Here is a 13,273-nt window from a genome sequence, read left to right as displayed (position 1 = left end):
TTGAGCCAAGGAACCAGCGCCAGGACAAGAGGGAATGGCCTCAAGTTGCACCAGGGGAGGTTTGGATTGGATGTGAGGAAAAATTTCTTCACCAAAAGGGTTGTGAAGCACTGGAACAGGCTGTCCAGGGAAGGGGTGGAGTCACCAACCCTGGAGGTATTTAAAAGACGCGTAGACGTGGCACTTGGGGACATGGGTTAGTGCTGGACTTGGCAGTGTAGGTTAATGGTTGGACTTAATGATCTTAAGGGTCTTTTCCAACCTAAACAATTCTATGATTCTATATCTTTGAGGCCTTTTATCCTTCCCTCAAATTTGCATGAAATTAGCTAACCAGTTCAAAAGTTGCTTATGGAGGACTGAGAAACTAATAGCATCGTTTCATATGCTTTATATCCCCAGAAAACAAGGCTAAAAATAGAAGAATCTGTACTGAGGTACTGAAGGAAGTGACTTACCAACAGCAAAACTTTCAGCAACCACCCGTAGGCTGAAAAAAAAAAAAAAAGCTCTGCATATACCAATTACAACAGAAACAGAACACTCGAGCATTCCTGGAATTGACACTCATGTTTGGGGTAAGATAACAGATGTTCCTTCAGCTGCGCAGAAACCATCCAGAGCTTTGTTCTGAAACTTTCTTGCTATACATCAAAATGATTGGTCCATAATTGCTGTCTCCTAGCTGTTTTGAGATTATTTTTTTTTTAAGAAGCAAATCCTCACCGTGAGGCAAAGAAGTTTTAAACTGCTACCTGCTTGCAGTTTGAGAAGCACGATGGGAGGATGGAGTCCTTTCTAGTGCTGCTAAAGAAGCAGCACCCGGGACTGTCCGAAGGATGGGTGAGGGAGTTTTCTAGAGGGGCCTGTTAATATACTGCTCAAACACCTCGAGGGAAAGTCTTTGGAGTATTTGTTTGAATCCCTCGCATCTGTTTGTAAGTGGAATAAGCTTATTAAAATAGAGGTTCCCTCTGTTGCTGCTAAAGTGGTGTTTCAGCCCCACAGCTGCTCCGCAGAGCGCTGTGCAGCCCGTAGCGAGACCGGCAGTTTTTATCAGCGTGAACTGAAACCCATGGTTTCCAGCTTTCCAGAAGAAACCCTCACTAAACGTGGCACATCTCAACAGAAGTACATACAGTCTTTGCGACAAGTATGTGACGAGACACAAATATTTAAGTTAAAAGCTGTACCTTTCTCTAGTTACTTTTTTACACAGAGGTTCAGGTTTTGTATAGGGGTATATCTTTAGGATGCATAAATTTTGGTGGTGGTGGTGGAAATAAACAGTAGTCAGAGATAACAGTTTATACCATCCTTTACCACACAGACATTCAGGTAAGACTTCGTATTTCTATTCTCTACCTGAATAGAGTGAAGGCACTGAAAAGCCATGGAAACCTTACAGAAGCACAATTTAAGTATAAAATATAGAAAAATGTACATTGTGTATCTACTGGTTTGGGGTTTTTTTGACATAAACGTGGGAAAGAGACACTTGAGGGGTGACAAAAAAAAAGTTTTGAGCTAAATACCAAGGGCTTTTCTAAGTTTCTGATTCTTTAATAATTCATTCATTCCCTTTTCCCCTTGAAGAAACACTTACCTTCATGACCCTCGTTTATTAAGACTAAAAGGATTTGGATACATTGACAATACTTCCTTTATATTCACACTTAATTGTTGGGAAAATAGATTGTTTTCTAAATCACTGTGAAACAGGGAATACCAGAGGAATCCTAAAGCAAGGGGTGTAATATGGTTAACCATAAAAAACCACTCCAGACTCTTTCAGTGTGGGGTCACCAAGTGAAGGAAGGAAAAAAGGAACCAACAGTGCTGGAGAGGTGTCCCTTGTGTCAGGATACATGATACCACATGGAGGCACAGCTAAATTCCCAGGACCCTGACCTGAGGGGGAAATTGCACATTTGGTAGGAAAATATGAGAGAAAATATCACAGAGTAAATCCTGAACTTTCAGGCTAGTCCTGGGCCCTGGACCCTAGCAGATACTGAAACCAGTCATATTTATATGGCATTTCTACCACTGAAATGTTTAACAGACCCTTCAGATGTCTGCCATCTTCAGCTGGGGTCTGCAAATTCCTTTGTATTTATTTAATCTTGAGTTTATTTACTACCAGTAGGCTCTAGGGAACATAGGGTGCCATATTTTAGAAAGGGAGCTACAGTACAGATGCTGAAACAACTAATCCAGAGCTACAGAGCTCTCCCCGTTCTGGGATCCCTAAAGACAGCACCGTGCTTCCATTACAGCTTGTATGGCTGTTTTTCATGCCTTTCTGCTTGGAGAGGCTTTATTTATTTTTAAATAACTTTTTACTTTTTAACAAGCACAAACACTGTGAAGACATCTACAGCCCATAATTCTGTTTTTCTTTTTTAGCGTTCTCTAGCTACATCAGAACATCCAAAGCATGTCAGACAGAAGGCCTGTCCTCAGCAGAGAGAGAGTGGATACAGGCAGGGGTAAGAGCTGAGTTTATGGTTGGTTTGTGGGGGATGCTTTTGTCTTTTAAAAACAAAAAAAGCAGCAAAGGAAACATTAAAATTAAGGCGCAGGAAGAAAAAAGCTTAAGTAGATGTATGTGCTTTAAAAGTTGCTCTGATTTATTTTGAACAAAACCATATTTAAAAAGGTGAGCGGGTTTACTAATGCTATTTCTATGAAAAACGCCTTTTACCAACCTCACTGAGGAAACTCTCAGTTTAATTCCACAGCAGTAAGCACAAATCCTCTCATAACAAATACTTGTGGTTTTATCACTTGTGTGCTTGCTATATCGATAACAGTACAGCCTAAGTGCTTGCCTGCACTACATTAACACATGCTTCTTTGAGGAAAGCCCAATTCTTGGTTTCAAGGCCAGGAGGAGGTTAGATCCAGGATTCCCTGTGCTGGACTCATAACATTTTGTAGAGAAAGATAAGAGCTTGCAGGCTCTGTCATAATCCTGAAGCCCAGCCTGCCTTTTCAGTGTGGCCCTCGGGTAGCGCCATCGGCAAAGGAGAAGGGACCATCACCCTGCACAGGCCCAAGGGCTGCGGTTCATTCAGCAGGTCAGCCCACGAGGCTTTCCAGCCTGCCTGCAGCTACCACCCTCATCCAACGCAGCTTTACCCAAGCGTAGCATTTGCACAGACCTTATAGAAAGTTTACAGCTCAATATGCTATTCCTTCTGAAAGTTACGGACCGCAGTGTCTGTGGTTTTCCTCATATGATGCCAACAAAGTGTTAACCAAAGCACTTTTCCTCCCTGCTTTAAGACCTGGCACAAACATTCCCCCAGATAACCAAAAATCTGTGTAAAAAATTAGGTTATTTAATATGGCATTTACTGTCTCCTCCAGGGTTAGAAGGGCTAAAGAGCAATGAAGAAAGCTAACGTTGCAGCAATTATCCTTCAAAAGCAACCAAGTGGAGAGAAATGTGGCAATCAACCTCCTCTACAGCTATAAACCCTGCACAGCTTACCGATCATTTTAATATAAATGGTAAGAGAACGGAGCGGTGGAGGAAGGGGAGCGGTGGAAAAGGTGATGGATTACTATCCCCGGTGAACGAGGCAAAAATTGTCAGTTGTGGAAGCAAACCTCTGGAAATCGGGTTGTACAGTCCCAGCGGCAGCAACGCCAGCCCAGGGACAAGAGGTAATGTCATCTCCTTTGGCCAAGTCAACCTGTCACCTCTGATGGAGACTGTCACGGACAGTGCCATGTTATTTCTTATTTTCAGCATGTTCATGGCAGTAGGGTGTTTGAAGCACATTATCAGACTGCCATAAGTGAATAAATGAAAACAAATCAGGCACAGCGTGGGGCATTCGGGAGAGATGAAAACTTTTCACAGTTGAGATACTCTTACAACAAACTTACATGCGTGAAGCAAGCTAAGAGACAGACCCAGGCTCTGAGCTCTCGTGCATCGGTGTCAATCTGCAGTAGGGACCAGCTAAGCTCACTCTTGACGCTGCCACTAGCGTGACACTGGAACCTGGTCGTGGCCTCTGCGCAGGTCCCTTGATACTGTACAGTCTCCAAGAAGTCACAGGAAAGGGATGACCTCCAAAAAAGATGGCAGTTGTGTACTCGGGGGTGGCTGGGTAGACACAAAGAGCCTTGGTCTCTTTGCAAAGACTCATTTTTTTCCAGCTGTGCTTGAGAACACCCAGGTCCAAAATAATCCTCCTTTCTTCAGGCTGTAGCACCTTGAGTCTTTGTTGAGGTGGGACCGGGGGTAGGTGAAGGTGTCGCTCTCACTGGTAGTGCAGCAGCTCCTCCCAGCGAATGGGCTGGGAAAACACCTCCCGCTCCAGCCAGAGTTCGTAGGAGCAGTGGAAGTCCTCGGGGAGCTCCAGCCGCTGTCCCAGCACGCTCTGCAGGCAGTTGTCCACTGGCGCAAACTCCGACTCCTGAGGTTTGTCGTATCTCCGGCTGTTGAAGGCTTCGATGTTGGCTCTCAGGGTGCATTCCTCAGCCTGGAAATCCCATGGTCTGGCATCGATATCTACGTTGAAGAAGAAACAAGACCAAAGTATTGTGGAAAAAAATAATTCTGATCAGATTTGAGCAAAAGAAACAAGGTTTTACAGCAACCACATGCCTGAATTGACCAGAGTATTAGCCAGTCATTCCTAATTATTATTCCTAATCAATTTCCATTATGTATGCATTTTAATTTAAGGTATTTAAATGCAATGTGTTAAAATCACTTGTACGTTAAGCAGAGGCAGAAAACTTCCGTTATTTCTGCTCTTCAGTGTGCTTTAAGGACTCTCTAGAATTACCAAGCTCCTGACTTTTTCAGAAAGGCCCCACCGCTTTCACTGAAAATCTCCGCAGCTGTGTGAAGCGGAGATCAAGGTTAAATGCATATAGCTAAAACCTGGCAAGCCTCTTATGAACTACTGAAAACAAAGTTTTTCTAAAATTTGGACAAATTTAACGATAGATGATGTTGAAAATCTAATAACTGGCTGTAAGAACCATGATATTTTAAACATGTACTATTATGTAAACATGCAACACGAAAAAAAATTGTATTTTGAAAGCTGAGCTCTAAATCTATATGAAATAGTCATTCGCTCCATAAAGGATCAGTAAATTCATTGGCAAAGCTCAGCAGTGCTCAGAGAAGGGAAAGGTCCGAGCTGAGTATCAACCCAGGTATACAAAGATAAAAATAAACACTCCAGGAAAAACCCTTCAAGATCGTGTCTCTGAAAGCTGAGTGCTTCCCTGGCAAACAGTCCAGGTCAAGATGCAGCCTCTGCTGAGTAGTGAACTGTGCAATCCAGTGTTGCATTATGTTGCTGATTAACTCTTTGGGGGGAAGTGGGACTCACACAACAATTTATCCTTTGCATCTGTCTTAAAATTGCATTATTCTCACTATCGCCGGGTAAATTCAGTTGTTACGGCAAATCCTTGCTCCAGGGCAGGTGACGTAGGTGGTCTCCTGCTATTTTGGAACACGCAGTGCTCCAGCTATTTGAGTCACCCGAGGCCAGCAGTATCCCATAGCTGTATCCCCTTAGCCGCATAAAGAAGCCCTGCTGCCACACTCAACCCCACAGGGAACAGTCAGCACGCTGAGAAACACAGCGGCAGGATAGAAATCCCTGTAAAAGGAAGTCCCCAGTCTTCCTGCTCTTTGGTTTTTGGGGGAACTCCAGTCGCCCTGAAGTGAAATTAAAAATACCAAGTCTAGTTTTTCATTCTTCTGAATTAATGTCAGAATGGTATCATGACTACCGAAAGCATACAAGTCTTCAAAAACCAGATGATATCTTTGACAGTTGAGCACTAACATCATTATCGTGCTTTTCTCTCTTGTAAAAAAGTTAAGATGTTAGGCTTTTACTTCTTGTCCTGTTTTCTGTTGAAACAGGAATGCTACCCAATTTTTCTACTTAATCCTCATTAAAAAGAAGATACACGCAGGGCAAAAATTTAGGACTGTGTAATTAAGGCAAAAAGATATTTTAATGCTTTCTGCAAAAAGGTATTTTAATGCTTTCTCTTCTTGTCCTAAGCTTGGGTCAGTTGTTGCAGCAACTGGGTGTACTTACAAGGGAATAAAAGTATGTACTCTGATGCATCCTATGGATTAACAGATGAGGAATATCAGAAACTTCATGACGTCCCTCAAAAAATACAGATTTAGACTGCAAAAGAGCTGTATAAATAGACTGGCACATGCAGTCTGTGCTTCAGCGTGAGGCTGCAGAGTATCCGCACTGCCGGGATGTAAGTGCTGTTGTTTCTCAGGTGTGAGCTGCAGAGCCATCAGTCAGAGTTTCACTCCACGGCCATCCTGCGCACACACGCTTGGTGCAGATACCAGGACAGTTTAGTGACTTGGTGGCAAAAGTGGTTTGGGAATGCAAAAGTGCAGGTCTGGGCTTGGTGGAAGCTCTCATCTTGGAGACCCGAGCTGAGCACGTCTCACCCTGATCTGATTATTCCCACCTTTCCTCATGCAATCAGTTTCCTTCTGACAGTGCTGAACGGTACCTTAAAGCTTCTGAAAAAATCCCCGATACTGACCCAAACAAGTTGACGGGATCCTAACAGGTCAAACCACGTCAAACTCCCTGCGAGCCGGTTTCAACGCAGCGAGGATGCTTCCCCGGCACTACTCACCGTTGCCATAAGCCCAGTCATCGTTCATGCGGTGCCGCACCTTCTGGTAAATGGCAGACATGGTTTTCATGTTGCTTTTTCTCCACTGGCGCCCCAGATATTTGGTCTGGATTTTCAACAGCTTGAGGACATACAGCTGCATCATGGCCTGCTTCACCTTCAGAGCTCGTTTCAGTATCGGGGCTGATTTAAAGACTACCAGCATCTGCCAAGGAATCAACACAAATTATTGCAACGTGTTCAAGACACAAGTGCTGTCTGCGCAGCTTTGGCCACTAACGCCTGGGCCGTGTACGGTACAAACCCCAAGTAGGTAGAGCAGGAGTGTTCAACATAACCAACACTTGCTGCAGGGGGCTTGAGGGTCATAGAAATAAGTATTATTTACAGAAGAAAAAGTATTTCTGCACTTAGGGCTCAATCTGTGAAAGAAAAATGGGCAGATTATGAAGCAGCAGAAGCTCCAGTACTGCCAGAAGAAACTCTCTGCAGGGCTGAAGCCCACAGTGTAGAGCTGGGGATGCGCTCGAGGTGCAACACTGGCAGCCCATGGCAGGTCTCAGGGAGACGGGACATCACCTTACCATCGTCCTCGAGTGTTTCCACTTGGTCAGCTTGTTGAGGATCCTCAGCAAGTTAATGCAGGAGAATAAATTTCTCCAGCAGAACTGGTTGTTGTCTCCAGCTTCCTGCAAAGCAGAGAAGGAAAAGCGTGACCCCAACTGCAGCGTTCAACAGCAGCGCCAGAGACATCTTTGTGCAGAAAGTCTTTAATTTTATTATCTGCACAAGTCTTATTTCCAATGGAGAGTGAGCAGCGGAGCTACCTCCTCGCTTGGGTTGTCATCATGCTGCTGACAAGCCAACAGATTCTGGGGAGGACAGTTCTGAAAGACTCGGATGTAATCAGGGTTTTAATTTGCATTCAGGTTTAGAGTAAGAGCTAAGATAAATCACATTATTCCATCACAGGAAATATATATTGTGCTAGATTTGTATTCGTTGTTTACAGTCAGAAAGCAAATTACAGCCTAGTGATCACTATTGCTTAGAGAACACTTTTTGTTAATTATATAAATTAATTCATAAATTACCACATGCTTAGAGGACATGTTACAGACAAATAAAAGGAAATCGCATAACAACGCAGGAGATGACAAACAGGAGCATCTGTATCAGGAGGGCAAGACTTTTCTGCAATGAAGATCCCCTCCAGCTTAAGTGCAGCTGATGTATTATTTTAAATATTGGCTAAATGTAAGCACCCCCAGCTCCAGCTTGCATAAATATTGCCTGTGGCACATTTGAGCAGTAATTCCACCACTACAGTAACTTGCTTTATGTTTGAACAGCACTGAGCACAGCAGAAGTGTCCCACAAATAACCTACTTGGGGATGAGAGCGGGAACAAGTGCTTCTTAATTTATAAGCCACTTACAGCAAGCTACAGCTTTAACAACTCATGGCAAAAACTGCAACCTGGTGCATGATCCAGGTTCTGGGCATCCTCAGGAGGAGTTTGGGGGTGACCCCAGAGAACCCCTTCTGTCAGTGTCTAATCCAGCTTCGAAACTAGATTTACCCAAGAAAATCCCACCAGCATAATACCTTTGATCTTAAAAGCAAGCACCAAACCTATCACTTCAGTAAGCTGGTAAAATGCTATTGTACATACAATTTTTGGAGGCCAGCAAGAACGTGCTTCTGACTTGATTTAATTCTGGGCTTTGGAAAAAGCCACTCTGAGCAAATGCACCTTTCTGCCAGTAGAGGCTATGCCTGTGCTGGAGGTTCCTGCGCACACAGCGGAGCTGGCACAGCCAAGTGCAGGGGCCAGATGGCACCGAGATGGCACCGAGGTGGTCGCGGACGCTGCGGGCCGCTCTGGGGGTACCAGCTCAGGAGCAGTGCCCGTGCAGTTTCATCTCAGTGCCCAGCCCTAATCTGCTCCCTCCGCACCAAGTAGTTTTTCCCAAAAGACCCCAGTAGAATAAACTAATACCCATTTCATCAGCAGTTGGATTTGTCACCAATCTGATGTTGTCTCTTCAAGTGAGAGTCTGTCCATCAGATTTACAGAAGGAGAGAACAGGCTAAACAGACTTTAATCCCCCTTTTACCCCCGTCTCCTGTTACCCTCCCTGTGGCACCACGACACGGTGAAGCAGGGTCCTCTGTACCCCCCTCCCCAAACACGGGGAGCTGGAGGGGAGCCACGGCCCCGTGACAGGAGAGGGGAGGTGGGGACTGGCAAGAGATCCAAGAGCCTGTCCCACAACAGGATGGGTGAAGCCCCCACTAGCTCGCTGGGACTGCAGCCACTCCTGATTTACACCATGGGGGGACAGCAGTTACCCCGCAGCCAAAGCGTTCTTCCTCTGGAGACAGCACTGCTGAACTCGTCCTGGTTTTCCACAGAGGTAAACCAAACGCACACGATCCTGTGTTCAACCCACTGAAAGCATAATCATCTGTTACATCCGCTAAGAAATGTGTTACGGCTGCGATGTCAAAATCAGTGAATCAGAGTATTAAAAAAAAAAGCTGAAACAACGCATAAAATGTTGGCAGAAGAAACATAAATATGTGCTCAAGCATATGCCTCGAGTACCACGGCATGTTTAGTTTCTATTAAATCCTTACATTCATGGGTGTCCTCCCAAAGATGGAAAAATTCAAGTTGGTTTCTGAATATTTTCTATTTAAATTAGTCCTCTGTGAGGCTAACATCCATGTCTGCTGGAGGAAAGCAATGTGACACTGTCGTTTAATGCAACAGCTCCCAAACTGGGAACGAGGCCCTACTGGGAAAGGGTAACTGGGAATATTTTCCCTAAAAAAGTTCAGTCTTCACCTACAGCTGTAAAGCTTAGCATGAACGCAAGGATTAGCAGGAGTCATCTGAGCGCTCGGCGACATGTCACTAGATGTCCCCATCGGGCCAGGATATGTCAGTGGGAGCCTGACAGGGCTGGATGAGCACCCCCGGCCTTCAGCATGTAGCCCACGGACCAGCACAAACCAGGGGACTGACCCGTGGATGAGGAGGGAGGCGATGTCTGGGTGCTGTCACCCCCAGCAGGCACCCAAAAGGAAGCAAGAAGCGCTGGTGGAAAGGCACGTGGGACAGCAGTGGAGGACCGAGCCAGCATGCCGGCCACGCGTGATGATCCCACACCAACCGCACGCGCTCCACAGCGGGTTTTTATATAAATTTGATCTGGCGTAATCAACTCACAGCAGGAATTTGCATTGCAGTGGCTCATCAGAAATGCCGTGGCTACAGATCCAATAAAACCAATTTGGCTGTCCTGGCTGACCACAGATTTGGAGGGACTCGTGAGCAACTTTGGCTCACAGAAACTAGGGAAAATCTTTATTTTAATGATTTTAACCTTTACACAGCTAAGGAAAACCACATAGGCTTGAGATTTTAGCAGCCAGGCAACATGAGATCATCCCTGCCCAGACTGGTTTTGGTCAGGCTCCTTCTTAATGCTTCCTGCATCCTTTAGGGTCACCCTTCTCTCTGATTCCCCCTCCTCATTAGCCTCAAAGCTTCTCCCTGCTCTGCGCCCTGTCCGAGTCCAACCTTCTCTGCATTTGAAACATTGCAGTTATGAACCTGCCAGCATTAATGTCTCATGTGTAATCCGTATATTCACACGGGCCACCCCGCTGGCCGGTCTCCATAATACTTAGGCTCCTCTCCGTCGGCAATTTGGTTTGTTCCTTAATCTACTGGCATCTTATGAAATGCGAGTGCTCAGAGCAATTTAAACCTGGGAGGCAACGGCCTCTGGGCAAATCCTTTTTAAAAGCAGGCTCTCTTGTTTGGAGAAGCGAAAAGGAAAACTCTACACCCAACTATTTTTATGGGGTGCACGCCAGCAGTGCCTCCTTCCCACCTCCCCAGAGCTGATAGGTGGGATGAATTTTCAAGTCTGGAGGGCAAAAAAAGTCTAATTTTGGAAAGGTCGGGGGTACGGAAAAAGAAGACAGAAAAAAGAAAACAAAAATCCTTCCTCACCCTCTCGCATACAGCAATACCGGTTACAAGGGCCCTTTCTGTGCTGCTTACCAGGCTTTCTGCAGTGAGCTCGGGCAAATCATAGACTGTGCAGTGCGGATAATCCAGGACGGAGATGCTGTGGAAAAGGGGAAAGAAGGGACTCGTTAACAACCAGGTAAATATGAAAGCAACTTTTTAAGATGATCTACGTGATTATGCCCAGCAATCGGTTACGTCTTCCTTCCCTGGGCCTGGGGTTTGACTTGCAGCGGCAGTGCTGCCTTATGCAGCAAGGAGTTTGGCTGGGTAACCATCCCATCTCCGGCGAGCTGCGCTGGGCGCGGGAGCCAGCCCACAGCCGGAGCCACGCGGACGTGCCTCCCTCCTGCATTTCCGACTGCGCGGACGGCATCCAAATGGGCTCCCAGCCCCGCCGCTGCCTCGCCTCGCAGCTTAATGGAGCACGTCGATTCCTCTTGGCTCCGAAGCGCATCCTGAGTGCATTAATAAGGACTCGAAGGATTTGGATCCATTAAGACATGACAGATTAGTTATTCATATGCATATTTTTTAAAAGGGAAAAAAAAAAACAACAAAAACAGATCTTAGGTTAAAATGGAGACATCCGATTACCAGCAAGAAAATTCACAATGAGGGCATCAGGTCTTTTGAAGCCCTCCAGACCTTTCAAAGCCCTCTAGACCTTTCAAAGCCTCCAGACCCTTCAAAGCCCTCCAGGCCTATTGCCTTTGTAAAAGTAGCCAATTAAAAAAAAAAGTAAAGTGTATATAAATGTATATACTTTTATATATATACATTATATATATGTGTGTATTATATATATGTGTAATGTATGTATACATACACACACTGATGCTATCTGCCCTGAGACATGCACCAATCTAAAAAAAGCGTGTGCTATCACACAGCCTCACTTCTTATGTTCCCCCCTGTTTTCCATTTTTTGTTAAATTCAGCAGCTGAGCAACAAGCTGGCTTGTAACGATCACCAAGTCAGAGGCAATGCAGGGTGAGCACCAAGGTCAGGGGATCCCCTAAAACAGGCTTCGTTTAAAGTGTTTGGTCCAGGAAGGGCTTGTCTGACCACAAGGACAGATACTGCTCGTTGGTTCCTACCCATCACAGCCCTAAAACTAGAAGTGCTGTGTAGGTACAAGCAGGAGAGCTCAGAGGGAGCCCGCTCGGGGCCAGGAACCCCCCGGCTCATTTGCCACAAGTTGTCATTGTACTGACATCACTTCTGGTACTTCCCATCACTGGACTCGGGTCCATACATCTGAACGTGACAAAATCCCACGATCCTTTTTGCAGGGCAGTGCCTGACGTTGTTCACCGTTATCTGAAAAAACAGCACTCTGGGCTGGGCGGAACATCTAAACCTCTGCGGATCAGAGCATCCAGCTGCAAATCCACCTCATTTCACAGGAGCTTATCCTGCCTGTGAAACCTCCATCAGAAAGCAGAGGAGGGAGCTAAGTGCTCCTCGGCTACGCTTCCCCGTCACTTATGTGACTTATGTGACAATTCCAAAAGTGGAAATGTTTATCAGCAAGAGAAATAAGATATTGCTTTTGATTTTTCCATGCGTGCCTTCTCACACATACACAACCATACCGTGCAGGAGACAGACCAGCTTACACCCGTGGCTCAAGAGCAACAAAAAGAGCATCAAAAAGCAACAAAAAGGATTTTTTCATTGTTCCAACAGCAACATCCCCTGTGGCACTCTCCTCCAAAATCAAGGAAATCCTACCCAGTCCTACTGAGCTGTGAAAGAGTTGTGCTCTTTCAGTGCTTACGCTGACTTGTGGTAGTCCAGCCAGTCCCCATGCAGACTCAAAACAGGACTGGTCTTTCTCAAATCAGAAGTAAAAGGCAGTGACAACTATGCAAAACCTGAAGAAGTCAGGAAAGCTGAATTATAGCTATAAAAAGTGAAAAAGACCTAGAAGACTCTACCCCATCTAGCCTTTTTTTGAAGCTATGGCCCACAGATGGCCGCTGGCACTGGACTGCTCTCCAGGAGTCCACGTAAAGATGAAAACAAGGCCGCTGTCAGCAAGGGAGATGGAGCTATGTCACTAGTCGTCCAACGAGAGATTGGAAACTCCCCATCCAGTCCTCCTCGTTAAGCAGAAGGAAATTGCTCCCCTCCAGCATATTCCTGTGGTGGAGAGCATACTGCCCCAAAGCCGTGCTAGAGACCAGAGGTCACTCGGTCCCACCACATATTCACGTGTTAGGGTTCCTCATGCACAAAGCCTCCCTGCTCCATCACCTCTCTCTTCCCCAGAAGTGGCTGTACCTGTTTTTGGCAGTGATATAAGACATGATGTTTTGGTTGAAGAACTTCAGGATCAGCGGGATGCAGTTGGCAAACACCAAATGTTGGGACACGTACTCAAACTGAGGAAGAGAAGTGAAATGGGTCAACGTTAGCTGGCAGCATCACCTGGGAATGGAAACCCATTTCCAGCCAAAAAAGCAAAGCAGTATTGATGATTTGCTCTAGACACCTCGCAAACCATCTTCCCCTTGCAGAAGTCTGCTGTATAAGGCTTGCATCATATA

General features: G+C 45.6%; 1 protein-coding gene and 1 long non-coding RNA gene across 6 annotated transcripts in view; one reads left to right on the top strand and one right to left on the bottom strand.

Annotated features, from left to right (window-relative positions):
- Window positions 1-13,273, bottom strand: part of STRIP2 (striatin interacting protein 2) — a 46,516-nt gene that overhangs the window by 19,195 nt on the left and 14,048 nt on the right. For 3 of the 5 annotated variants that reach the window (XR_012629091.1, XR_012629090.1, XR_012629089.1), the window contains exons 17-22: window positions 13,008-13,108; window positions 10,751-10,817; window positions 7,254-7,358; window positions 6,670-6,874; window positions 3,901-4,531; window positions 459-490 (exon numbers count right to left, since the gene is read on the bottom strand). Coding sequence is in view for 1 of the 5 variants with exons in the window: in XM_074869622.1 (XP_074725723.1) it covers window positions 4,281-4,531; window positions 6,670-6,874; window positions 7,254-7,358; window positions 10,751-10,817; window positions 13,008-13,108 (729 nt within the window). In the remaining 4 variants the exon portion in view is untranslated. Of the gene's footprint in view, window positions 1-458; window positions 491-2,602; window positions 4,532-6,669; window positions 6,875-7,253; window positions 7,359-10,750; window positions 10,818-13,007; window positions 13,109-13,273 lie in introns of those variants that run through there. The other 2 variants (XR_012629092.1, XM_074869622.1) reach the window with 2 other exon arrangements.
- On the top strand, window positions 629-3,588 carry LOC141943910 (uncharacterized). The gene is made up of 3 exons (XR_012629094.1): window positions 629-1,153; window positions 2,410-2,510; window positions 3,376-3,588. It is a non-coding gene; the product is annotated as an uncharacterized LOC141943910 (long non-coding RNA).

Source organism: Strix uralensis, chromosome 5 (assembly GCF_047716275.1).
Source record: "Strix uralensis isolate ZFMK-TIS-50842 chromosome 5, bStrUra1, whole genome shotgun sequence".
In the NCBI taxonomy this organism is placed as follows: Eukaryota; Metazoa; Chordata; class Aves; order Strigiformes; family Strigidae; genus Strix; species Strix uralensis.
This window is presented reverse-complemented; position numbering and strand designations above follow the sequence as displayed.